Here is a 26,875-nt window from a genome sequence, read left to right on the forward strand (position 1 = left end):
AAAAAAAAAAAAAAAAAAAAAAAAAAAAAAAAAAAAAAAACGTTTAATAAAAATGGGGGCGAATGGAGAGAACATAGGCAAAAAAATAGTTTTAAACTCTTTTCAAAATTGAGTAATCGTCATTCTCAGACTGTTGTACATATAATGTGGGAATAAGTAAATGATTAACTGGGGAGATATCCTAATTCCATCATCCCCCGTGTCTTTAGGATTCTGGAAGGATCAATCCAATACCTATGAGCATCCCCAGCACTCAGACAGTGGATTTGAAATACCAGTTCACACTGAAAACAAAACAAAAACTCAGGGCTTCTTCAAGAAATGGTTGATTCCAGGTCTGGGACAGGAAATGTACAAGACGCAACTGGAACATCTCGTCATCTCCAATAGCAAGGAAGCTACCAAAGAAAGATTACTAGGGTCATGTCCAAAGGACTCAGGAGCCAACTTAAAGATGCTCCCACTGGTCAAAGATGGGACAATTTGAGCTTTAATAATGTTAATAATTGCAATAATAATTGCAATATATAAAATATATCCAATATATTTACATATATGAGTTTAGAATGATATTAAATAAAAACAACTAGTTACCTTTAGAGGACAGGGAACCAATTCATTATCTTGAAAACTGGTAAATAAAGGGAAAGAATCAAGCATTTATCCTGCCTTTCCTATATGAAGTGTACCACTGGGTGACCAAATGGTAGATGAGGGGAATTGTTTCTTCATATAAGTAGTCCAACTAATAAAAAGAAATGATAGAATTAGAATATCACCATATTGCAACCCCCAAGGAATAAATGGATCTATGCATTGAGCACCAATAGCTGCTAACAATTATTAATAAACTGTACATTTCTTTTGTGTGGTTTTCTAGATCTGTTCTATTTATAAAAAGTATGAGGGATAGAGACAGGACATTGGAGTTACAGATGAAGAGAAAGAACAGGGTAGAGGCAATTATTAAGTCTGTACTGGCTGTTCTTTCCAGAACTGATAAAAAGATGCACCCACAGATATTTTTGTTGAAGAGACAGATATATAAATAACAGGTGGATGCATGAAAATGAACTGAAAGAGCATATACTAAACCAACAACAAAGGTGAAGGTGAGAGAGAGCAGGATTGGGGGATAGGGAAGTGATCAAAACAGTCTTTAGCTTTGAAATATTTCACCTGTTTTTCAAAGAGAATATATTTATATACAAAAATTTAAAGTTATTTAAACAACATGCTTGTTAAGAGAAAAGTGCTATCAGCAGAAAACTCAGATCTACGAAGGCAGATGGATTCAAGCAGTCAAAGGGCTAAATAATGCTTATTCAAACAGATCAAGTTATTTCTCCCAGTTGTGAACTGGGCCACCAAAAACATAATTTCTCTAGGACAAGTGCTCTATCAGTAAGAAATTTGAGGGACAAAAAAAGAAAAAAAAGGTAGAATATAACTATTTCCCCACTGGTTGTCTTATGTGCAAGGAATTAGAACAGCTTTAGAGAATGAAAACATCCCAAAGACTCATTCTCAGAAAACTTCAACACTTAGAAAAGCACTAAACTACACAAATGGCCTCCACAGCAAGCTCTCCAAGGTACACACGCTCTTGACACTGTTCTCCCCAGTGGCCACATGCCTCGCTTCCTGCAGGTCTCTGCTTGAATGTCATGTCCTCAGAGAGGACTTCCCTGATCATTCCCCTCTCTAGAATAGCACCCTTGATCCCTTTTGCCCTACGCTGTTTTATTTTTCTTTGGAGAGGTAGTGCTGCTTGGTTAGTGTTGATGACGTGTGGGTTTACTCTCCCCACCGAATGCAGGACTTTCATCAGTTTCCTTCCCAGCTGTGTCTCCAGCACCTAGATAGAACAGCATCTGGCACAAAGTTGGGATCTTGTGAAGGAAGAGCTGAATGGGTTCCCTAAACTGCGGAAGCTTTCCCCAGATGAGCCCCAGATGGGAGCCGAGCAGGGGCAGAGGGAAGAAAACAGGGACTCACCTCCACGTTCCAGACGTAGGAGCTGTGGAAGAGCTCCGACCACATCTTGCCTACTTTGTTGATGTCTTTGACATCCCAGATGTAGATGCTGTGGTCCTTATACACGCAGGACAGCCACTGATGGATGGGGTCGAAGGTCAGTGCCACCGTATCCGGGTAGACTGCTTCTGCCTTTCTGTGGAAGAGGAAGCTAACAAGGCCACATGTGCCATCAGTCACCATCAATGTCACCGTGAGTAGTGACAGCTGCTCCTGGTGACACCTGAGCTAGCTGCCTCTTGCTTGGCAATGCCATTCCTTTTATTTGGGATGGTCCATCTCCCACTCCGACTCCACTTCTCCTTCCTCCCTCCCAGTTCCTTTGCTTTTGCTTCTAGTCCAAAGGTTGTAAACTGGAAGCTTCTGGCTGGCCCCTGAGAACATTTGAATTTTTGACTCCTGTTGACATCTCTCTCCCTTCATCTAATCCAACCCAAGCTCCATCCTCTCTCTGAGCATGGAAGGATGATGGGCACATACCATCAGTTCTCAGTTCTCTCTCATTGGCCCCACCAACATGTGATCAAAAATCCCTATGCAAGGGGCTGGGGAGCTGTCCCCTGACCTGGGGCCTCCCTACAAAGACTACAGTTTACTGAGCATCTATGACACGCCGATCTGAGAGCTTTAGCGACACTGAATTCCCAGTCTCCATGAGAGGTAGGTCCTACGTTTTACAGACACCAAACAGCCTTACAACAAAGGGGAAGATACAGCACAGCTCACCCCTTCCACCCCCTCTCAACATGGCAGCCAGAGGGATCTAATGCTCAAGGCCTGACCATATAACCAATGCCAATGCCTGAAATCAGGCTGCCCACTGACATCAGAAAAGACTTCCTTTATTGGAAGGAAGCTTCCCCTAACAGTCTCCATAAATGTTCAGACCTGTCTCCCAACATCTTCCCCTGGTACACTAGGCTCTGATCACACAGTCCCTAGTTGTTCTTGCAACACACCAAGCCCAGGGTGTTTTTCCCTTCAGGTCTTTACGCTTGCTCTTGGGACCCAGCTCTCCACACAGCTGGCTCCCTCTCACCAAAGACACTTCCCCTGGCTGCCAATCAACACAGCCCCATCCCCGGGCACTTTCCTTCCTGAGTCCCTGCTTTATTTCACCACAGCATTTATGACTATCTGAAATGGTCTCGTTTGTGTACTTGCTTATCATCAAGCTCCCTCACTAGACTGCAGACTTCATGGTGGCAGAGATTTTGCTGCCTCGTTATAGCTGTCTCCTTCCAGCCCAGGGCTGGCCAGATAGGTAGATGGGGCCGGAAGCATGAGTGAATGTCAGTGGACAGACTGAGTGGGCTCCTCTCCTTCCCCCTGCTGGGCAGTACCTGGGCTCCAAGCCCTGGGCCACGTCCACCCCAAGGTAGTGCGGTTTGGGCAGGTTCGCGAGGTACTGCAGGCTGTGGGCCTGGAAGATGCGGACTATCCCATCTGTGCAGCCGCAAAAGATGAGCTCCTGGCTGACACACAGGCAGGAAGACAGAGAGACCTGTGGGGGCAAAGGGAACACAAGTGTACTTGGTGTTCCATGTGGCCCAGTTCAGGGACACAGGGACTAACAGAACAGCCTCCAGAGAAGCCTTATAGTTCTTTGGGTCTGAGAAGTCTATTTTAGCAAATTTTAAGACTTTTGAAATCAGGATGTAGCAGTCACCATTGAAAGAAACATGTCAGCAGGCAGACAGAGGCACAAATTATGACAGAATTGTTATTGTCTACAGAGGAACTCAGCTGTGTGTGGAAAATAATCTGTTCAGCAGATTGTGACTTCAGATAGGTAATTTGCAGTAACAGGGTTGAATTTGAAGCTTACGTTTTACTCCCTATTGTTTGAAAACAACTTCAGAGATTATACTTCAGAGCAACACAGAAAAATGTTACCGTATACAGGAAAGACAATTGGGCCATCTATCCTGCCAGAACACACAGATGGACAGGGCAGGAAGTGCCAGACCTCTGGATACAGATTACAGGAGTTTGTCCAAGTCTAGAGGAACTTAATTTATAAGTTGTCATTTATGACAACTGCTCAGGGGCTAACCATCCATCTGTCAAAAGCTTTGGACTTGCTTAAGCTGCCAAAGTTCTAGAAAGAGGATTCAAACGAGAAAAAAACAAATGCTGTTTAACCAACTAGGAAAAACAGATGAAACTCTGAATTCTTCCACAGGCCTGACACCATTCCTTTAACCCTAAAGGTGAGTTCTGGAGGGGAGCCACAAGAGCAGGAGTAGGATGGGGTGCCTGGGTGGCTCAGTCGGTTAAGCGTCCAACTCCTGATCTCAGCTCAGGTCAATCTCACAGGGGAGATGGAGCCCCACATCAGGCTATGCACTGCTTGGGATTCTCTCTCTGCCCCTTCCCGACTCGCATGCTCTTTTCTCTCAAAAAAAAAAAAAAAAAAAAAAAAAAAAAATCAGGAGTAGGAAAAGGAGGGAAAACCATTATGCTCCTGCTGATAGCCAATGGGCATCCAGTCTCAGAACAGGAAGACAGTTTGGATTCAAACCCTCAGATCCTGAAGAAAAGTAGTTCTGCAATTTATAGATGTAACATCCTTTATTTTGTTTGTTTATTTATTTATTTATAAGTTTTTATTTATTTATTTTGAGAGAGAGAGAATGAGAGTGGGAAGGGGCAGAGAAGAATCCTAAGCAGACTCACACCGTCAGCCTAGAGCCCAACTCGGGGCTCAATCCCACGTACTGTGAGATCATGACCTGAGCTGAGATCAGGAGTTGGATGCTTAACCAACTGAGAGACCCAGAAGCCCCCATCCTTTGGTTTAAAATGTTATAAGAGGGGGCGCCTGGGTGGCTCAGTCGGATAAGCGTCTGACTTCGGCTCAGGTCATGATCTCATGGTTTGTGAGTTCCATCCCCATGTCAGGTTCTGTGCTGACAGCTCAGAGCCTGGAGCCCACTTTGGATTCTGTGTCTCCCTTTCTCTCTGCTCCTCCACTGCTCACGCTCTGTCTCTCTCTCTCTCTCTCTCTCTCCTTCAAAAATAAACATTCAAAAAATTTTTTAAAAAAATAAATAAAATGTTTTAAGAGCACCTCAGTGGCCCAGTCAGGTAAGTACCCCACTCTTAGTTTCGGCTCAGGTCGTGATCTCATGGTTCGCAAGATTGAGCCCTGCAACGGGCTCTGTGCTGATAGTGTGGAGCCTGATTGGGTTCTCTCTCTCCCTCTCTCTCTATGCCCCTCCCCTGCTCACACTCTCACTCTCTCTCTCAAAATAAATAAACTTAAAAAAAAGTTATGTATTTTTAACATAGTCTTTTTTGAATGAAAAATGAAGTCAATCATACCTTAGATTAAAAAAAAAAATGCAGTCCTCCCACCAGTTAAGAGTGCTCAGTGAAGAAGAAAAATGGGAACTGGATCAAACAGTGACAGGAGAGCGATTGTAACCTTGACCCCATTACAGGGTACCAGGCACTGTGCTGAGCACCTTCTATATATTATCTCATGGGACTCCCTTATTAACTCTGTGAGGTAGGCATCAGGATTTCCATTTTACAGATGAGGAAACTGAGGCTCACTGAGGGAAAGTTTCTCACCAAAAGTCTCACAAGCAAAACTTTTGAGAGGTTAAACCCAGAGTTAGTGGAATCAACTACCCGGCAGGGACATTACTGAATGTCCCTAGAGACACATGTCCTGGGAAGAGTGTTTTCCCCACTGATGGCAGACAGGGAGGGTGGGGTACCTTCAGGTTGATCCACTTCTCCAGCACCCTCTTCTCATTGAACTGGCAGAGGAGGCCCGAGTAGGACACACAGAAGGTATTGCCTGCCATCTGGCCCCGGCCACAAGCCACGCCACAGAAGATGTTGTTGTGCAGCTCTCCCAGGATGCCTGAACGCCCTACGAGGGGCACCGTGCCCGTCACCTGGAGGCACAGCAGGGCATAGTAAGACACTGTCCGCATGGCCTCGACCCCAGCAAGGTCACAATGGGACTCTCAGGACCAGACGATATGACACATAGCTAAACAGAAGGGCTCGGAGGAATTCCTCCAAATGGAGGAGAAAGGAAGAAAAAAGCAGAACAGACACTTCTAGGCAGAGTGGCTGGAAAGTGGCAGTCCAGAAAAGAGGTCTGGCCCCAGGGTCCGTGTGTCAGGAGATTTCCCAGCAGGGCCTGACAGTGCCTGAGCTGTCTGAGCAGGCCCAGAAGCAGAAGCTGAACCAGAGGCCAGACAACCTCTGAGATAACTGGCTCCAAATCTCAGGTAGAAACAGGAGTCCACACTGCCCCTAATGGTTAACCGCCAGGCCTGGCTAAGGGGACAGGGGCAGAAACCTACCTTTGCTTCAGTGGAGACTTCCAAGAACCAGAACCTCACATGCCGATTCCCTACGGTGACAAAATAGCTGCTGTCCTCTGAGAAAGAGAGGGCGATGACCCTGCATGATACCTTGTTGGAAGCCACCACAATGTCTTTCTGGAAGAATCAATGCACAGAAGTTCACACTAGCACCCAGCCATTGGATCATTTGTGCCTGTGCCTGAGCCCTGTATCACTCAGCCATCCCCTGCTCCAGGTCAGTTTTCCTGGGGCCCTCTGGGCCCTTGGGGAAACCTACGTGTGGCACTCTTATCTTTACTAATCAGAGGAGACTGAGGTTTGGAAAGGTTTCCATGCGTGCGTAAGTTCCAGAGCTCTCCCCAAGAGTCCCAGCTCTACAGCTCACACGTGGCAGAGCCTTTGCAGGATGAAATCCTCTCCATTGTCCTATATGGTAGGTGCTTCTCCCCACCTCTGCCAGGCTCAGAGAGGTAGTGTCATGTGCTCAAGATCACACAGCACGTTGTGAACAGAGCCAGGATTTGCCACCCACTTCTGCCACCTCCAAGTCCTCCCCTAGCTGTTCCCAAATCCAGCCTTTCAGTGCATATTAACTCACTGAATTCTCACAACTCAACAAGGGAGATGCTAACGTATCCTTTTTACAGATGAGGAAACGGACCCACAGATAAGTAAAGTCACTTGCTCAAGGTCACAGCTGGTCAGTATGAGAATAATTACGTAATTCTACTAGTTAGAGCTTGTCGTATGCCTCACAGTAAGTGTCTAAAACTGGGATCAGCATGCACCAGGTGCTCAATAAATATTTTCCGGATAAATGAACACTTTACCAAATTATCTCATTTAAGTTCGCTCAATGCCTGAGCTGCAGGGTACCCCCACCAGTCTTCTCACCTTCCAGTCCCAGACGTTGAGTACCATGTCGTGCTGGTAGCCCATAGACACGATGTGCTTCATATTGGGGGAGAAGGCCACACAGGCCACGCCGTACTTGTGGCCCAGCATCTCTGCCACCTGATTCTTCTCATCCACATCCCAGATGCGCACAGCAGGCCTGTGCCCGTTCTGGGGAAGGTGGGGCCATTACTGCTGCTGGGATCTGCACCAGGAGGGGCTGGAAGGGCTACTGGGGCTAAAATTGGCATTGCCCCAGTATGCCCCAAAGCCACCTCCCCCATCTGCCATGGGGCTTTCTGGCCCAGGAAGAAGCTATTCTAGGGGCTTCCCACGCCTACTGTGGGGTAGAAGGAATGGCCCCAAGATCCCTCCCCACCCACTCACAAACACAACTCACCTCCCCCGTCACTATGTACTTCCCATCAGGGGAGAAGGCCAGAGCACTCAGCGACTTCCTGAGGGAAGGGAAAGGCGCCGGTCATTGGTTCCAAGGAGGGTAGGCAGCCAGGTCCCAGCCTGGCTGTGCTCACAGAACTCTGCCCACTCCTTGCTCCCAAGCCTTGAAAGAGGCCAGGAGAGGTGAGTGCCAGCAGCTCCCACAGAGCCAATGTTGCGCGTGTGCCCAGCACAGCATACAGCGCGTTCCCTGCATTCCCCACTGACAGAAGAGGGTCAGTGGCACAGGAAACCAGGCGTAAAAGCAAAGTCCCCAAACATAGATAGGGTGGTCGCTGTACAAGGACCTTCCTTTCCTCTTGCTCAGCAGGGGTGGGCTCCCTAAGGCCCCACCCACCCTGTAACCCTGAGAATTCAGGTGCAGGAAATGGTACCGATCTGTCCTAACTGTGGGGGGGCGGGGGGGGGGTGCTGGCAGACATCACACTGAGACAGCATGTGCTCCACTGCTAAACATTCAAAGTGTTCTGGAAAACCCATGAACAACCAACATGTTTCTCTCTAGCCTGCACAAGGACTGAATGACCAGAGTAGTTTGCATGTTCTCTCTGGCAGCAAGTTTCATGGTTCCCAGACTACGTTGTTTTTTTCCTCTCCCCTCTCTCTCTCTTTTTTTATTTGAGAGAGAGAGAGAGAGCACGCACACACAAGCTGGGGAGAGGAGGCGAGAGAAAGACTCTCAAGCAGGCTCCACGCTCAGCTCGGAGCCCAGCGTGGGACTGGGCTCCACAACTCTAGGATCATGGCCTGAGCAGAAATCAGTCGCCCAACCAACTGAGCCCATCAGGTGCCCCTCCACTCTCTCTTTTAATCCTATTTTACCTGTGTTCCTTAATGGTCTAGTAATGGTCTCCCTCATGTGAGTTAGTTGGTGTGCAGGTAACTAAGCGAATGCCTCTGAGTCTCTGACAATCTTATAGAACACTTATCATCATCACCTAACTCTCTGGTGTCTTCCCACCACTCCTAGGGCAGCAGATAAGGCAAGCTGCCTACCCGATCGCCACCTGCCCGTCCTTCCTCGCTGACAGAAGCCAAATTTTAATTAGAATGGCAGTGTCTCCAGCTGGAGTATATTTCCTCGCCTCTCTACACAGGTACAGCTATGTGATTTAGTCTGGCCGGTGAGAAGTAAACTGAAACGCATGTGGGATTTCCAGAAAAGCTTCTCAAAGGCAACTCTTTGTCCTGATCCCCAATCGTTCCCCTTCTGAATGACGGACATGACAGCCAGAACTCCATCTTGGACCAGGAGACAACCTCAAGTACAGAGGCCTCACAACAGGCACGGTGGAACAAGAAGACAGGCAGACTGGGATTCCTGAGGCTTGCAGAGACACCAGCCCCTGGGTCCTCACCTCCAGACTTCTTTCGAGCACAAAGAGCATGCCCTTGTGTTTGAAGCCATGCTCATGGGTTTCTGTTGACTGCAGCCACTCCTAGCCTGTCGTGTGCCCTGACCCTGCGCCTGGCCCTCCACAAAATGCTCTATGGGCATTGCTGCACTTATTCCTCAGGCATGCTCCATGAACTCAGGTCTCTCAGCCAGTTTTGAGACAAGGAGACCTCAACACAGGGAAGTCCTGCCCAAGTTACCTGACAGGGCAAAGCCCTGGCCATCAGAATTCCCTGCAGAGGCTTTGAAAAATGTCAAAGCCATGCTAAGAAGCATGAACGAAAGTGTGGTGAGGAACAGGGTGATACATGCAGTTTCAGAGATGCTCCCCACAACATACTCACTAGTCACCGGGGGGAAAAGAGAAGCTTCACAGTGGAAAAGCCTGGCAGACACCACCTTAACCAAGGGCCCAAGGGAACACCACTGGTCGTAAGAGAGGTCAATATCATGCACCGCCTGACAGAACGCACTGAGGAGGATGCAGCATTCCTTCGGAGGTGTTCCTGCCAAAGATGCAGAACCTCAGTCTATCTATGAGGAAACATCAGACAAACCCAAAGGGTGGAGCATTCTACAAAATACCTGGCCTGTCATCCTCGAGTATCAAGGTCATAAAAGTCAAGAAAAGACAAAGGAACTGCTTTAGACTGAAGAAGACCAAAGAGACAACTGAGCAACGTGTGATTCTGGACAGAATTCTTTTGCTCTAAAGAATATTCTTGGGGTAAATGGTAAAACTTGAAAGAGGCTTAGTTGGTAGTGATGTACCAGTTTTAATTTCCTGACTTTGTTGAATGTACTGTGGTTTTGAAGGATAATGCCCACCCCATGCCCAGGAAATCCACACTGAAATATTTAGAGGCACAGGGGTATCATGTCCCCAATTTACTCTCAAATGGTTCAAAAAAAAAATTACTATGTATATAGACTGAGAATGATAAAGCAAATATGGTAAAAGGTCAACATCTGGGGAAAATGAATGAAAAGTAGACAGGCATTCTTTGTATTGTTCTTTAAAATCTAAAATGGTTTCAATGTGAAAAGTTAAACAATTGTTAAGACCCAGAAGCAGCTTCTGTTTCAGCCTCCTCTCCCCTTTGCCCCCTCCTCCAATTCCAGGCAAAAGAATCTCCGGCTGCTCCTCAAAAAACCAAGATTCTTACTCACTGCAGGGCCTTTTGCCCTTGCTGTTCCTTCTATCTGGAAGACGCCCCCTACACTTTTGCGGGGGTCACTCCCTTACTTCTTTCAGGTCTCAGCCTCCAAGAGGCCCTCCCCGAGACCTCTGATATGGTTTTCCTTCATTTTCTGCCTGCAAACGTGCCCTAACGCATCCTCGTTATTTCCCCCATAGCGATGGTCAGAGTTGGCTAGTAATTTGTCAACTGGTTTAGTCTGTCTTCCCTGGTGGACTGTCAGCTCTACAAGAGCAGAGATTCTCATGTCTTTTGTTCACTGTCCCCAGCACCCGGAACACTACCTAGCACAAAGCAACAACGTCGCTGAACCGACGGGTGAGTGAATGAGTTAGTCACCCACCTACGAACTCCCAAGCCATGTGGGGAAGGGGCTGTGTGCCGGGACCCTCACCCCACCCCTACCCAATGTCCAGGCCCCAGCCTACCTGGCAGTGTTAAAAATGTGCTGCTGCTTGTTCTCCTTGGGGTTCAAAATCACCACCACACAGCTGGGGAGAAAGAGGGAAATGTGCCCAAACTGAGGGGAGTATTGGGGTCCAGGGATGATTCTATTCCCAACAGAAGAGCCCACACATAAATAAGGCTCTGAACAGAAGATTCTCTCCTCTTTCTCCAGGTGTCTAATGCTGAGAATTTTAGGACACTTCAAGTTATTAGATAATATATTCTTAAATAGAAACCAACACTTCTTCTGTCAGGCACTGGGCTAATAAAGACCTTATGTGCACAATCTCTTTAAATCCTCACAAATGACAGGTAAAGTCGGAAATCTTAGCCCCCTGTTGTAGATGAGGAAACTTGAAGCCCAGAGAGGGAAAATCCTTTGCCCAGGACCACCCAGCAGGTCAGGAACAGAGTGGGGATATGAATCCATAACAGATTCAAGAGCCCACCCTTGTCCTCTATCCTGGACTGCATTGTAAAGACTCAATGACAGACAGATATTATTCATTAGTAAGGACTACAGATCTGCCCCTGCCCTCCAGGAGTGGAGGGGTCTTTGGCGCCTAGAACAGTGCCAGGCTAGATCAGTATTTATGGAATAAACAGGAGGAGATCTTTCAGTCCTCTCAACTACCCAAAAGGAGGATATTCCTAGTTGTGTTTTATGGACGAAGCAGCAGGGGTTCACAGAAGAGCACACGGTGGAGCTGGGACACGAATCCAGGCTGTCTGACACCATGGCTTGGGTATTTCCCAGAATCGCCACCACCTCCCATCTGCAGTCACAGTAAGGCTTTCATGGTGCTCACCACATGCCGGGTGCTGTTCTAGACCCAGGTGGGCCTCTCCACAGTCCTCAGGGGTAGGCAGCTTACCTGCATCCTACAGCCAGAAAAGCCAAGGCCCGCCCACTCACTCACCCTGCCAGGTAGGCCACATGGCCTGTGCTGGGGTCACAGGTCAGGCCACTGCTGTTCTGGGCTGTGATGCCAAGCACCTTCTCGAGCGACACCTGTGGGGGAAATGTCCAAGTCAGAAGGACATGTCCCAGTAGGCTCTCCGTGGCACCACTGCCTCAGCCACCCATTCAGTCCCTGTTACATCTAATACTAACCGAACTTCTACAGTCATGTGACCAACAGCTAACATTTGTTCTTCTCAACATTCCTTTGAAGGACACAGAACGATGAGGAAGACAGACAAAAACCCCTGCCCTCCTGGAGCTCATGTCCTAATCATGATGGGATGGAGGACATAAAAAATAAACAGAACAAACATGTAAAACAGATGCCAGGTGCTGATAGGAGCAGAAGAGAAAAATAAAGCAGGGAAGGAGATTGGGAGTATAGGGAAGAGAGAAGGCCTCATTGAGAAGGTGACCTCTGAATAAGTTTCTAAATATTTTACAAGGATGAAAAATTCGAAGCCTCACAACCCAAGGAAAGAAGGCACTATTATCACCCCATTTTACAGATGGGGACATTGAGGCCCAAGATCCCACGCCTGTAGAGTGACAAAGTTGGGATACAAACCCAGCTAGTCTCTGGCTCCAAAGCCAGTCCATATGTTGGGCCCTGCAGGGGAGACACAGGCGTGAGCAAGAGTGGACAACATCTATTCCCTCAACAAATTTACAGTCTAGAGGTTCAACAAGTAAAGAAACAAGTGAACAATCACATTGAAAATTTTAAAATTCTCTAAGCAAAGTAATTTAAATGAGCAAATCTCTATTGTAGTTGATTAAAACAATTTAGAGTATAGACTAATAGAATTGTGATACTTTCATACTTTCTTTCAAAACGAAAGACTAGTTTCTTTTTTTTCTTAATGTTTATTCATTTTTGAGAGACAGAGAGACAGGCCATGAGTGGGCAAAGGGCAGAGAGAGAGGGAGACACAGAATCTGAAGCAGGCTCCAGGCTCTGAGCTGTCAACACAGAACCCAATGTGGGGCTTGAACCCATGAACCGTGAGATCATGACCCAAGCCGAAGTCAGATGCTCAATCAACTGAGCCACCCAGGCACCCCTGGAATAGACTAGTTTCTAATTATTATTAAAGTAAAACATTCTCAAGCAAGTCCTTGGTATCAGAAATGAGAGGCAAACATAGCATAATGATAGCTAACACTTACTGAGCATTTACCAGGAGGTAGGCACTGTTTAAATACCTGTAACTGTACTGACTCATCTAATACTCACAATAACCCTGTGATATGGTCATTATTGTCATCATCTCCATATTACAGACGAGGATATAAAGAGGCTCAGAGAGGTAACCCATCCAGGAAGGAGCCATACCAGGACTCTAACCCAAGCAATCAGGCAATGGCACTCACATCGTTTTTATATCTGTCAATCAGCATTACTGGGCATTAATATAATATAATGGTCATTTTTAGAGTAGATCTTTTGTAAGCCAGATGGACTCTGTGCCACCAAACAAGAAAAATAAATGACATCAATTACCCAAAAATACCCAATCAAAACAGTAGTAGCTACCACTAATAGAGAATTTACAATGCGTCAGGTATTGTTCTAATGCTTAACATATGTGAGCTCACTTAATCCTCACAAACACCTTACAAGGGAATATTTATATTATTATCTTCATCTTACAGATAAGGACACTGAGGCACAGAAAAGTTCGTAACAAGAACAGAACTGGGGTGCCTAAGTGGCTCAGTCAGTTAAGAGTCCAACTCTTGATCTCAGCTCAGGTCTTGATCTCAGGGTCATGAGTTCAGGCCCTGCATTGGGCTCCATGCTGGGCATGGAGAGAGAAGGTGGGGGGGGGGGGGGGGGGGGGGGGGGGGGGAAGAGGAGGGGGAGACAAAGAACAACAACAACAGAATTAAGGTTTAAGCCCAGGCATTCTGGGTCCAGAGGTTGCACTCGTTAAGAGTGCACATTACTTACTGCCTCTCTGAAATCGCTATTGTCATTCCTCTATTTTATACATAGTTTAGTGCTCACAAGGTACTTCCAGGAACCTACAAGGTAAGGGCTGTGAAGTACAGGGTGCTAGGTGAGAGATTAAAGTAAGTGTCTGTTTTAGGCTGGGGGAAGGCCTCTCAGGGTAGGGATATGCAGGCTGAGACTTGAGGGATGAGGAGCCAGTCGGATGGACTGCAGCAAAAACCCAAGAGGACTCAGCAAACACTTAGGAGGTGGTAAAGAGCTTGGAGCCTCAGGAAAACAGAAAGCAGGCTTGTGTGACTGAACATTTGAGAGAGAGGACCATGGAGGTATAGCCAGAGAGGTGGGCAGGGGCCACCAGGAACTGCAGCCAGGAAGGGGTGATATAATCAGAGCGCAGCAGGAAGCCATGTGGCAGGAAGAAGATCCACCAGCAGCTACCATGTTTCTACTCTCTAACTGGACTCTGCCAAGCAGGTCATAGTCACCATTTCATTTCTGCTCCCTGCAACCCCATGGTATGGTTATTAATACTTCTGTTTTATAAAAACAGACTTCGTAGCTCAGAGAGTTGGAGAACAATTTTTTTTTAAATTGCTGCTGTGCTAATGGAAATCCTTCTATCTGCTCCAAAATCTTTGTTCCTGTGTCTAAAGACTTAGGGAACTGTTCTGTACTCCCTCCCGCAGGAAGCGTTGCTGAGATTTTACAATTATTCACATGTTCTCCATAATTTAGGGTGGCAATATGGAATAAGAATCCCACGTTGGTAAGGGAGAAGTAAAGAGAAGGCAGGTGAGGAGGGAAGGCGGAGTAGCGCTGAGGGACAGTTTAGATAGGTAGGGTTCGATACTGAACACTGGTAGGGACCCTAAAGATGCAGCGTGGGGCGAGGTCACAAAAATGGAAGGGCCCAGAGAGACATCCAAAGGTGACTGAAGGGATACGTAGGAAGGCGGGACTAGGAGGTGATCAGCAGAACTAAAATACACTGAGGTAAGGGTCCAGAGAGAACCCCGAAAATGGTCCAAGGGCTAAGAGAGCCGGGGTTGACAGGTGGGCTAGAAATGATGGGTACCTGAGAGAGAAGGGAGAGTGGGAGGAGCCTTGGCTAACGGGGCGGGACGTAGGAGACGAAACGGGCTAGAGAAGACTAGCCGAGGGTTGATAGGCGGGGCCAACGATCTAAGGGCGGGTCCAGGGGAGCTTGGGAGGGAGCCTGGAACTGGAGTGGGCAAGGCAAACAGCTCCTCACCCGGTTGTTTACCGTGTCCTCCGGCGCCGCCGAGAGTCGTGTCCGCCGCCGGAGACACAGTTGGGGAGCGGGAGGCGGAGAGCACTGGTTCCTCCGCGCCGGAACTCCCACCGTGACGGATGGCAGCTTCTCGACTGCATCGTTCCGTGCGTAGCCTCCGGGCCCCAAGGCCGCCATCGTCGCGCCGGAGCAGGACAACCGTTGCACTTCCCAACTGCCGCCGACGCCTCCACGACCCGCTCAAAGAGCAAACGGCCCGCGGGAAAGCCGGCGCCGCCGCCCATTGGACGCGGTAGGCCCCGGGCCTGGCCAATGTCAGGGCTACCGAGCCGAGGTTTTGACCAATGAGGGCTGAGAGGCGGAGCGAAGTGTCTGGCAGGGTGGATCCATAGTTAGTTTACTTGATGCCTGATTAAACAAAATGGCATTTTTATTGCGGCCTGTGTTTTCATCATTAACAAACGTTTAGGTTTTAACTTTTACGTAGCTAAGGTCAAAGCCTCCAAAGCCCCCAGTTCGCTTTTTGCAGCACTTCCCCCGCCCACGCAGTGGACAGTCACCCGGATATAAGCGTAGGGTGGGGCCGAAAGAGACCGACCACTTGGCGCAGGCTCAGAAAAGCCGTGACATCACCTGTCTCCCAGCACAAGATAAGGTCGGAGTGGCTAAGAACTGGCTTTGTGCCGTCCTACTCGCTTTTCCCCATTTGCCACGTGACCAGGGCGTAGTTGTGGTAGCGCGACTGGGCGCTTAGTGCGCAGCCGCCCTCTCCCTTTCCCCGCACGTGATGAGGCTTCAAGGGCCATCACGTGAGGCGGGCACAGAGCGCGCGGGTGGGGCCGGGTTCTGTGGAGCCTCGCGAGGAGCAAAGTGCGGCTGCAGACTGGGCAGGATTCAACGGGCTTGAAGAGCCATGCCCAAGTATTGCCGTGCTCCGAACTGCTCCAACACTGCGGGCCGACTGGGCGCTGACAACCGCCCTGTGAGCTTCTACAAGTGAGCGCAAGTGCGGGGCGGGGCTTGCGGGGCGGGGCTTGCGGGGGCGGGGCCCGAGGATAACTGCCCCTTTGCCCGGCACCTGGTCCAGCCCGCAGGTATCTAAAAACAGGGTTAGCAAAGTGAAGAGACGGTATTCTCAGCAGTAAACACAGAACACGCAAAGGCGCAGATGTGTTAAAACGCAGGTGTAGACGATTAACTACAGGTAGTGAAAGGGGCGAGCGGAAGAAGTGGGACCGTAGGGAGGGGCCTACAACTGCCCGCTTGTCATGTCCACGAAGTTGAGGTATCTCAAACGCAAAACATCGGAAACTGAGCTCCTGATCTTGTCTCCCTCCCAAACCTTCCACAACCTTTCCTATCTCGGTTAATAACTTACTTCATCTTACCTGTTGTTTAGGCCAGAAACCTTAGAGTCATCTCCCTACCTCTTTTCTTTCCTCACACTTAAAGTAAAAATTAGCTTGAACTGTAAAAAAACAAAGATAATTTTAAAAAATCTGTCTTCCTCTTTATTATTCCCCGGCTGGAATAAAAGACATGGGAAAGGCCGGCTGAAGAGTTAATAGGAAAAAAATATTTCTATATTTTTCACAGGGACATGCAGCAGATGTAAGTGAAAAAATTCCCCTTCTTTGAGCTTTTTACTAGGAAACTTTGTTCTCTAAAATCCTAGACTATTGGGGTGCCTGGCTGGCTCAGTAGATAGAGACACTTGATCTCAGGGTCGTGAGCTCAAGCCCTATGTTGGGCATGGAGTCTACTTTTAAAACATTGTAAAAACATGGATGATGATAAACTTTGCTGTTTGAGATCATATCGGTAAAAATGAAACATCTCACTGAACACCTGGGGGAGTTAAGTCATTTTTACAATGAGAAGCAGCCTCAGTTTACAGTCCAGGGGCAGAGCTTCAGGTAAGGCATTTGTGGACACAGTTTTCCACATTGACCTAAACTGTATTGCTTCCAAGGAGACAGGACTCTGGACTCACTTTGCAATGCAGACCTAGTATTTATCCCTTCACACACAATTCTCCTTTGCTTTAAGCCTAGCTAAACAATTTCATTTACATTTCACCCCTTCCCCCAAATCCAAATAATAACCCTGTCTTTTCCTTTGTTTGGTGAGACTCCTTATAGTACCTCTGGTGTGCAGTTTCCCTCATTGCTGTGGTACATAAACCTGACTTTCTTTGACTACAGGTGTGTCCCTGGGGGCCTTAGTCTGAATCAGCCAGGACACATTCCTCATCCAGTCTGTCAGCAGATCCTGTGGGCTCTCCCTTTAAAAATCTATCCAGAATTGACCACTTCTAACCCCCTTCTCTGCCTCCATTCTGGTTCTGGCCATTACCACCTCCTGACTGCACCATTTTAGTAGCCTCTTCATTGATCAACCCACTCCCACATTCTGATCTCCACACACAGTCACAGGGAACTTGTGTACACCTGAGTCAGATCAGAGTCCTCCTCTGTTCAGATCCCTCCCCTGGCTCCCACGTCACTCATAAAAGACAAGGTGAGGCTGGAGCAGACAGGCCTACAGAGCTCTACAGGAGCTCGATCCCTAGTCTCTGTATGACTCATCTCCCTCCTCCTTCTTCCCCCTTACCACTGTTCTCCAGCATCACTGGCTACTCGACGTTCCTCTAGCATGCCAGGCACATTGTTGCCACAGGGGCTTTGTGCTTTTCCTTCTTTTTTTTTTTTTAATTTTATTTTTTATTTTTTAAAATTTAAATCCAGATTAGTTAGCATATAGTGCAACAATGATTTCAGGAGGAGGAGATTCCCTAGTGCCCCTTACCCATTTAGCCCATCCCCCCCCCCCCAACCCCTCCCGCAACCCTCAGTTTGTTCTCCATATTTATGAGTCTCTTCTGTTTTGTCCCCCTCCCTGTTTTTATATTATTTTTGTTTCCCTTCCCTTATGTTCATCTGTTTTGTCTCTTAAATTCCTCATACGAGTGAAGTCATATGATTTTTGTCTTTCTCTGACTAATTTCACTTAGCATAATACCTTCCAGTTCCATCCACGTAGTTGCAAAAGGCAAGATTTCATTCTTTTTGATTGCCAAGTAATACTCCATTGTGTATGTATGTGTATGTATATATATATATATATATATACACATACACACACACCACATTTTCTTTATCCATTTATCCATCGATGGACATTTGGGCTCTTTCCATACTTTAGCTATTGTTGATAGTGCTGCTGTAAACATGGGGATGCATGTGTCCCTTCGAAACAGCACACCTATATCCCATGGATAAATGCCTAGTAGTGCAATTCCTGGGTTGTAGGGTAGTTCTATTTTTAGTTTTTTGAGGAGCCTCCATACTGTTTTCCAGAGTGGCTGCACCAGTTTGCATTCCCGCCAACAATGCAAAAGAGATCCTCTTTCTCCACATCCTCGCCAACATCTGTTGTTGCCTGAGTTGTTAATGTTAGCCATTTTGACAGGTGTGAGGTGGTATCTCATTGTGGTTTTGATTTGTATTTTCCTGATAATGAGTGATGTTGAGCATTTTTCATATGTCGGTTGGCCATCTGGATGTCTTCTTTGGAGAAGTGTCTTTTCACGTCTTTTGCCCATTTCTTCACTGGATTATTTATTTTTTGGGTGTTGAATTTGATAAGTTCTTTATAGATTTTGGATACTAACCCTGTATCTGATATGTCGTTTGCAAATATCTTCTCCCATTCTGTCGGTTGCCTTTTAGTTTTGCTGATTGTGTGCTTTTCCTTCTGCATGGAAAATTCTTGCCTTTATGACCACCACTTTATGTAAAATGATAACCCTTTCCCAGATAACATATGTATTCTCCCTATCCACCTCCTGTTTTATTTTTCCCTTTAATGCTTACCACTATTTGGCATGTCGCATATTTGATGTATTCATTTATGGTCTTCCCTACTAGAATATCACTCTATGAAGGCAGAGATTTTTCTCTGCCTTGCTCTCTGTTATTTCTCCAGCCCTAGAACAGTGCCTGGCGCATAGTGGGTGCTCAGTAAATATTGGTTGGATGAATTCGATTAATGCATTTCAGATGGCTTTCCTAAGGAAACCTAGCAGCCCATGTCAGTTGAGGGGCCCTGGTACAGAATAGGAATAATGCAGAGGAGTCTTCGAACCTAAATCAGTGTGTCCAGATTTGCTTTATAAAATATATTGCTCTGGCATTGTTTATGAATTCAGTATCTCCAGGAGAAAGGAAATCCCTGCTGGACACAAAGGACCCTGAGAGATCCTGTTCCTGTCCTGACAACTCATGGATAAGTGAAGGGTCAAACATTGAAGAACCGAACACACAACGTGGGAGTCACTCCTGATCCTTTCTTCAGCACCACTGCCCCAGTCAGGTCCATTAACCCATCCTTTGACTTTACCTCCCAAACACATCTCCACCCAATCAAAATAAAACCCCTAACACCTTGGCAATACAGTTATAAATGCAAATGGGAAACTCCTAACTAAACTATTAGGAAATAACAAAAAAAACCCTAAATTTCCAGTCTGACCATTTCTCATTACCTCTGCTATTCAGATTGTCATCATCTATTACTGAGACATTGTGAGAGCTGCTTCCTGACCTCCCTGCTTCCACTCTTGTGGCCCTTACAAGAACAAGAACTTAAAGAGCACTTACTATATGCCAGGAACTGTTCTAAATGCTTCACATATAATAATGAGAATAATGACTGTGCAGAGCAGCCGGATGGCTTCATAAAGATCAGCTTATATCTGTGTTGTTTAAATCCCGTCAGGGACGCCCAGGGGCTCAGTCAGTTAAATGTCTGACTCTTGATTTCTGCTCAGGTCATGATCTCATGGTTTGTGGGATCGAGTCCTCTGTTGGGTTCCGCACTGACAGCAGCAGCCTGCTTGGGATTCTCTCTGCCCCTCTGCCACATGTGCACAGGGGTGTGCACCCACACTCTGTCAAAATAAATAAATAATTTAAAATATTAAATAAAATAAATCCCACCAATGGCAATCAGGCTGTCCCTCACACAGGCTAACCCATTTCCATCTCTAGACTCACCCCGAGTCAGTTTTGCAGAAGCCACATAGTTAGTTAAGAGTTTGGTGAGGGACTATTTCCAAAGGAGATTCAGGAGAAGGCAAAAGGAGAAGGAGAAACAAAGAGGGATGTGGCTGCCAGGGAATAACAAGAGCCTGCCAGGCAGCCAAAGGAAACATTCATTAGTTCTATTTTAGGCCCTTTCAGGCACGTATGAGAGTCCTCTCTCATGGGGGACCTATCAGGAATTGCATTTGGTTGGCAGTAAGAAAGTCACGAAATATTACTGGCTAAAAAAGATTATGGAGATTATAGGATAGAGTGTGTTTAAATTATGCTGCCGTAACAAATGCAAAATCTCAATGGCTTACTACAGCAAAGGTTTATTTCTCACTCACACTATGTCCTCTGCAGACCATTTGTGGACCTACTCTACAATATCTTAACTGGGGTCTCAGGCTGAAGGAGCCTCTCCTACATGGAATATTGCTGGTCTTATAGGAGGGGGAAAAGAGAAAGTAGGGAGAATCACCCATTGGCTCCCATCAAATTTTATATTTAGAAATGGCCCAGGGGCACCTGGGTGGCTCAGTAAGTTAAGTGTCTGACTTGATTTCGGCTCAGGTCATGATCTCACAATTTGTGAGATCGAGCCCCACATTGGGCTCCGAGCTTACAGCATGGAGCCTGCTTTGGATTCTCTCTCTTCCTCTCTCTGCCTCCTCTGCTCACTCTCTCTCTCTTTCTCTCTCTCTTTCTCTCTCTCTTTCTTTCTCTCTCTCTCAAATAAATAAACATTAAAAAAAAAAAAGAAGTGGCCCATGTCACTTTCAGTCATTTGGCCAAAGCAAGTCTATGGCAAGCCTCAAGTCTTTGGAGTAGAGATATATAATCTTCAAGTGAGGAAGGGCAGCGAATATTTTGAACAATAACATAATCTACCAAGAGTTTATTTTTCTCTCATATAAAACAAATACAGAGGTTGACAGACCAGCACCAGTGTGGCATGTCCACAATCGTTAGGGTTGAGGTTCCTCTCTTTCTGTCCTGTCATCCTTAGTATGTTGCTTCCATCCAAGATGGCTGCCAAGTGCCATGTATCATTCCTGGGAAGAAAGGGAAGAAGAGCGAAAGGGGCTCCAACTGCAAACTGAATTAGCCCCCTTTAGAAAGCCTTCCCAGAGGGGCGCCTGGGTGGCGCAGTCGGTTAAGTGTCCGACTTCAGCCAGGTCACGATCTCGCGGTCCGTGAGTTCGAGCCCCGCGTCAGGCTCTGGGCTGATGGCTCGGAGCCTGGAGCCTGTTTCCGATTCTGTGTTTCCCTCTCTCTCTGCCCCTCCCCCGTTCATGCTCTGTCTCTCTCTGTCCCAAAAATAAATAAAAAACGTTGAAAAAAAAAATAAAAAAAAAAAAGAAAGCCTTCCCAGAAACCCCACCCAATGGTGAGTTCTCCATCATTGGTCACCCTCCAACTACAGAGGAAACTAGGAAATGTAGTCTTTTAGCTGGGCATTTAACCACCCTGAAGACCATTAGGATTGATTGTTAGTAAGGAAGAAAATAACTTCTTTTTTTTTCTTTTGAAAAGAACTTCTAACAGCATATACCACTTCATGACCTACAAGGATGACCAACAAGACTAAAGCGTTCTATAGAAAAGGAGGACACTGCCCACTTATGGTAGATTTTTAGAGTCCATTATAAATGTTGCCATTCAGAGGAATAAAGAAGAATAAGAAAAAGACCAAGTTAGGAAGAGATTTTGTACTTTCCTCCTTTGCCCCTTGATCCATGTGAGAACCCCCTCGCCTTTCAGGTACCATTCCAGATTTTCTTACACAACTCAAAAGTATTCATTGTCCAGAACCTAGTTACATGGTCCCACCTACACAAAGGAACTTGGGAAACATAGTCTTTTAGCATGACACTTTATGACCTCAACTAAAGTTGGAATTTCGCTAGTAAGGAAGAAGAAAAGGGCAAGTGGAGTAGTCACTTGTCAGTGTTTGCCAAGAAGGGGGCAGGGTTTGCCAAGAAGGGGGCTGCTGCAAGAGATTTCTTGTGTGTGTCCAGGCAGAATGGGGTTGATGAGAGGATTTGGATCCCAAACAGAGACGAAAGGGACTGCAGCAGCCAGAGTTCCTGGCTGTGTGCCCTGGGGTTCTGCTCTTTGGGTGCCACAGCTCTTCTGAGTCAGCCCCTCTGTCCTCTTGCATTAGCTGTGCCCCCCCCCCCCGTCCCCCCCTGCCCTGTCTGTCTGCCTTTTGGCTGAGAAGTCTTGCTCCCACCCCCATCTCTGTCCATCCTACCCAACTCCTTTTTTATGTGTCCTTCCTAGTTTGTTTTCCTTTTTTTCTTAATTTTGAAATAATGTTTATTTCTTTATTTTGAGAGACAGCACTTATACGTGAGTGGTGGAGGGGCAGAGAGAGAGGGAGAAAGAGAATCCCAAGCAGGCTTCACATTAGCAGCACAGAGCCCAACGCAGGGCTCGATCCAATGAACACTGAGAGTATGACCTGAGCCCAAATCAAGAGTCAGGCACTTAACTGACTGAGCCACCCAGGCGCCCCTGCCTTCCCAGTTTCTTTATGCATATACAAGCAAATCTGAATATATGTCCTAATTTCACCCTTTATTACTGTATTAATTTCCTGTGGATACTGAAACAAACTTGATGGCTTAATGCAGCAGAAATTATTCTCTCACAATTCTGGAGACCAGAAGTGCAAGTCGGTTTTACTGGGCCAGAATCAAGGCCTTGGCAGGGTTGCACTCCCTGTGAGGCTGTAAGAGAATCCATTTCTTGCCTCTTCCAGTTAGTTTCTGGTGACCGCATCATTCCAATCTCTGCCTTTGTGCTCATATCACCTTCTCCGCTTTCATCTGAGGTAACATCTTCTCAGCCTCCCTCTTACAGGGATACCTGTAATTGCATTTAGGGCCCAGATGAAAGATCCAGGATGACTTCCCATCTCAGGACCATTAACTTAATCACACCTTTTGTCATGCAACGTAGTATTCACAGGTTCCAGGGATTAGAACATGGATATCTTTTGGAGGCCATTACTGAGCCTGCCACAATTACTAAAAGCTGATCTGCTCTGTTTGGAACTTTGCTTTTTTCAGATAACGTGTATGCCTGACAATAGCATGTCAGTTCATTGAGTGCCTCCACGTTCTGTTTTAGGGTTCCATAGTGTTCCTTTTGTGCCCGAGTTTGTTACCTTGTCTCCTAGGGATCGTGTTGTCCCGCAGTCTCTAACACCCTTCCTCTGCCCTTTTAACAAAGAGCAGGCCTCAAAGCCCTCAGCAGATGAAGGTATCTAGCTGTTTTTTTTGGTCAACTCCTGTTCATGGAATTGATACGGTTTTCTTTACTTTTCTTCTTTTTTTTTTTTTAACAGAACTGTATGACTTTTTTTTTTTTTTTTTTTTGATTTGAGAGAGAGAGAGAGAGAGAGAGAGAGTGCCAGGGATAGTGGCAGAGGGAGAGAGAGAATCAAGCAGGCTCCACACTCAGCACAGAACCCAACACAGGGCTCCATTCCACAACTCTGGGATCATGACCTGAGAGATCAATCAGCTGAGTCTCCCAGGTGCCCCAATACTGGTTTTTCCATCTTAAATTGTGGTGTAAAGTTTTCTCTTTGAGGTATCTTTGTTAAATACTTAAAGTTGGTCAGTTTTAAGAAAAATATTAAGTAAATCATGTGGCAGATATAGAAGATACTGTGCAGGTGGAATGTGGATGACTGACCATACTAGTTATCTAATGCTACATAACAAACTATCTCAAAATTTAACGGCTTAAAATAAACCTTTAATGTCTCCCAGTTTCTGACAGCTGCCACAGGACAAATGGTCCAGAACTCAATTATGTGGCCGCCCCTGACTGCAAATGAAGCTGGAAAATGAGGTCTCCATTGTGGACAGTCTGGAGTCTCAGATAATCCCCACCCACTCCCACAGGGAAAGCTTTTATTTCATTCATTTTTTTAAACTTTAATTTTTAATTTTTACCTTTAATTGTAAAATACATGTAACATAAAATCTACCATATCAACCATTTAAAAATTTTTTTAATGTTTATTTTTGAGAGAGAGAGGGAGACACAGAATCTGAAGCAGGCTGTCAGCACAGCCTGACGCAGGGCTCAAACCCACGAACAGTGAGATCATGACCTGAGCCAAAATTAAGACTCAGACAAGTAACTGACTGAGAGCTACCCAGGCACTGCCGTTTGTTTCTTTTTTATTTAAAACTTTTTTTTTAAGTTTGTTTATTCTGAGAGAGAGGGGGGCAGAGAGAGGGAGAGAGAGAATCCCAAAGAGGCTCCACACTGTCAGCACAGAGCCTGACTTGGGACTCTGTCCCACAAACCAGGATATCATGACCTAAGCCAAAATCCAGAGTCAGACACTTAACCAACTGAGCCACCCAGGTGCCCCAAGTCTTTTGCCCATTTTTAATGGGGTTATTTTTGTTGTTGTTGAGTTGTTTAAAAACCTTTTAACAGGGGTGCCTGGGTGGCTCAGTCAGTTAAGCGTCCAACTTCAGCTCAGGCCCTGCTCTTACGGTTTGTGAGTTCGAGGCCTGCATCAGGTTCTCTGCTGTCAGTGCAGAGCCCGCTTCTGATCCTCTGTCCCCTCTCTCTGTGCACCTCCTCCACTTGCACTCTCTCTCTCAAAAGTAAATATTAAAAAAAACCCCACCTTTATCAGGTGTTTTCAAGCATACACCAAAAAATAGTCATATAAATGGATTTGCATATATCTATCACTCAGATTTACCAGTTGTCAACATTTTGCCAATCTTTTTCATCTACCCTCCACCTACTTACACCTTTGATACAGTATTTATTTATTTTTAAAGCTTATTATTTTGAGAGACAGCATGAGTGGGAGAGGGTCAGAGAGAGAGGGGGAGAGAGAGAATCCCAAGCAGGTTCTGTGTTACCAACGCAGAGCCCAATGTGGGACTTGAACCCATGAAGCTGTGAGAGCATGACCTGAGCCAAAACCAGGAGTGGGATGCTCAACCGACTAAGCCACCCAGGCACCCCTTTAATGCAGTATTTTATTTATTTTTTTTAAATTTTTTTTAATGTTTATTATTTTTGAGAGAGAGAGACAGAGAGCAAGCAGGGAAGGGGCAGAGAGAGAGGGATACACAGAATTGGAAGCAGGCTCCAGGCTCTGAGCTGTCAGCACAGAGCCCCATGTGGGGTTCGAACTCACAGACCATGAGATCATGACCTGAGCTGTAGTTGGCCGCCCAACTGACTGAGCCACCCAGGCACCCCTTTAATGCAGTATTTTAAAGTAAATTCCAGATATTAGTTCTTTTGCCCATAAATATTTCAGAATGTTTTTCCAACAGATGACTATTTTAAAAACATAAACCAGGACAATTATCATACCTAGCAAAATTAATTTCTTACAACTATCCAGTGCCCAATTCATGCTCAATTTTCCCCAACTGTTTTAAAATGCTTTCTATGGAATGATTTGTTGCAGACGAGGTCTATAACCTGCAATTGGGTGTTCCTTAAATCTCTTTTAACCTATAACCCCACCCTACCCCCATGAATGTAGAATCTCCTACTTTGTAGATTTGTCCAGTTTCATAAACTACTCTCTCAGCTTCATGTAGAGGAGCAGATTGCTGGGGGAGGGCAGAGTCGCTGTGGGTAAGGGAGATCAGGAAGGAGGCTGTTGCAAAAGCCCAGGCAGGAGAGGATGGAGGCTGAATGGAAGGGGCAACAGAGGTAGGAGAGGTGGGCTGATGCTGGGTGTTTAAAAGGTGGAAGAATGGGATGTGGGTTGGTGGTAGGGCCTGGGCAGGAGGCAGGGCCAGCTTCTAGCCTGGAGAGACAGAGGTCTGGAGCCCAGGGACCTCCCGATGTGTGTGTCCTCAGGGAGGGGTGTGACCGGACCTGATATTGCTGACCCCATAACCCCACTGACCCCGTAACCCCACTGCCCCTGGCAGGTTCCCACTGAAGGATGGCCCCCGGCTGCGGGCCTGGCTGCGGCACATGGGCCATGAGGACTGGGTGCCCAGCTGCCACCAGCACCTGTGCAGTGAGCACTTCACACCTTCCTGCTTCCAGTGGCGCTGGGGTGTGCGCTACCTGCGGCCTGATGCAGTGCCCTCCATTTTCTCCCCAGCGCCGCCTACTGAGGTGAGCAAAGGGAGGTCCCACCACTGGCGTCTGACCCCCAGTCTTCCCCACCTGGAAATAATCCATGGAGTCTGATCCCCAGCCCTCCTCTCCTGAGGGAAGTCCCTCCTCCAGTCTGACCCTATGCCCTTCTCTCCTGAGGGAAGTTCCTCCTTGAGGTCTGGCCTTACCTGATGGCAGTACCCCTTGGAGTCTGGCCCTGATGCCCCCCACCCCATGCTTTGTCTTCCAGAAGCAGCAGAGTACCCAAAGCACCGAGAAGCCAGTCGTGTCTCCCTCCCCACCAGGCGTCACGCCCCCGACCCCTGGCCCAGCTTTCTCGGCCCCTGGCCCTGTGCACCTTGTGGTACTAGGGCCAGCACCCAGAGGCCCCGAGGCCTCAGCCACCGTGTTCCTGGCCCCCCTGATCCTTCCTCCTGCTCCTGCCAGGCCACGGCCTGGAGTCCAGGCCCAGCACCCTCTGGCCGGACTGGGCACTATCCTGGGAGCACTGCAACGTCGCGTGCGGAGGCTGCAGCGGCGCCAGGAGCAGCACCAGGTGCAGCTGCGGGCTCTAGAACAGCTGGCGCAGCAGCTGTGCAAGGAGAGCCTGCCGGCTGGGCGCACCAGGACCTGCTCTGCCTGGTGAATGTGGCCACCTGGCCCCCGTGGCATATGTATTTTCCTTTAAAAGTCAGAACATTTCATTCATGTTTCCACATTTCTGGCTTTTCTTGA

The 26,875-nt window shown here is 47.0% G+C and overlaps 2 protein-coding genes across 6 annotated transcripts in view; one reads left to right on the plus strand and one right to left on the minus strand.

The window, feature by feature from the left end:
* Positions 1-15,658, minus strand: part of WDR62 (WD repeat domain 62) — a 44,889-nt gene extending 29,231 nt beyond the window's left edge. Inside the window, exons 1-10 of one of the 5 annotated variants that reach the window (XM_049621942.1) lie at positions 15,570-15,658; positions 14,937-15,344; positions 11,684-11,775; positions 10,745-10,807; positions 7,663-7,720; positions 7,263-7,433; positions 6,366-6,503; positions 5,766-5,948; positions 3,381-3,541; positions 1,999-2,188 (exon numbers count right to left, since the gene is read on the minus strand). In XM_049621942.1, coding sequence (XP_049477899.1) covers positions 1,999-2,188; positions 3,381-3,541; positions 5,766-5,948; positions 6,366-6,503; positions 7,263-7,433; positions 7,663-7,720; positions 10,745-10,807; positions 11,684-11,775; positions 14,937-15,113 — 1,233 coding nt within the window. In that variant the 5' untranslated portion in view covers positions 15,114-15,344; positions 15,570-15,658. Of the gene's footprint in view, positions 1-1,998; positions 2,189-3,380; positions 3,542-5,765; positions 5,949-6,365; positions 6,504-7,262; positions 7,434-7,662; positions 7,721-10,744; positions 10,808-11,683; positions 11,776-14,936; positions 15,345-15,496 lie in introns of those variants that run through there. The other 4 variants (XM_049621941.1, XM_049621943.1, XM_049621944.1 and 1 more) reach the window with 4 other exon arrangements.
* On the plus strand, positions 15,646-26,858 carry THAP8 (THAP domain containing 8). Its single transcript, XM_049621959.1, has 3 exons — positions 15,646-15,932; positions 25,966-26,158; positions 26,391-26,858. The coding sequence occupies exons 1-3, from the start codon at positions 15,850-15,852 to the stop codon at positions 26,784-26,786; spliced, it is 672 nt and encodes a 223-aa protein (XP_049477916.1). The 5' UTR covers positions 15,646-15,849; the 3' UTR covers positions 26,787-26,858.
* Positions 26,859-26,875: the final 17 nt, after the last annotated feature.

This window comes from Panthera uncia (genome assembly GCF_023721935.1).
Source record: "Panthera uncia isolate 11264 chromosome E2 unlocalized genomic scaffold, Puncia_PCG_1.0 HiC_scaffold_19, whole genome shotgun sequence".
NCBI lineage: Eukaryota > Metazoa > Chordata > Mammalia > Carnivora > Felidae > Panthera > Panthera uncia.

Excerpts from the sequence above, each read along its gene's own strand:
- THAP8 (XM_049621959.1), top strand. The coding sequence starts at position 15,850 with ATGCCCAAGTATTGCCGTGCTCCGAACTGCTCCAACACTGCGGGCCGA. Across the intron at positions 15,933-25,965 it reads CGCCCTGTGAGCTTCTACAA|GTTCCCACTGAAGGATGGCC; the intron begins GTGAGCGCAAGT and ends TGCCCCTGGCAG. Across the intron at positions 26,159-26,390 it reads CCCCAGCGCCGCCTACTGAG|AAGCAGCAGAGTACCCAAAG; the intron begins GTGAGCAAAGGG and ends TTTGTCTTCCAG.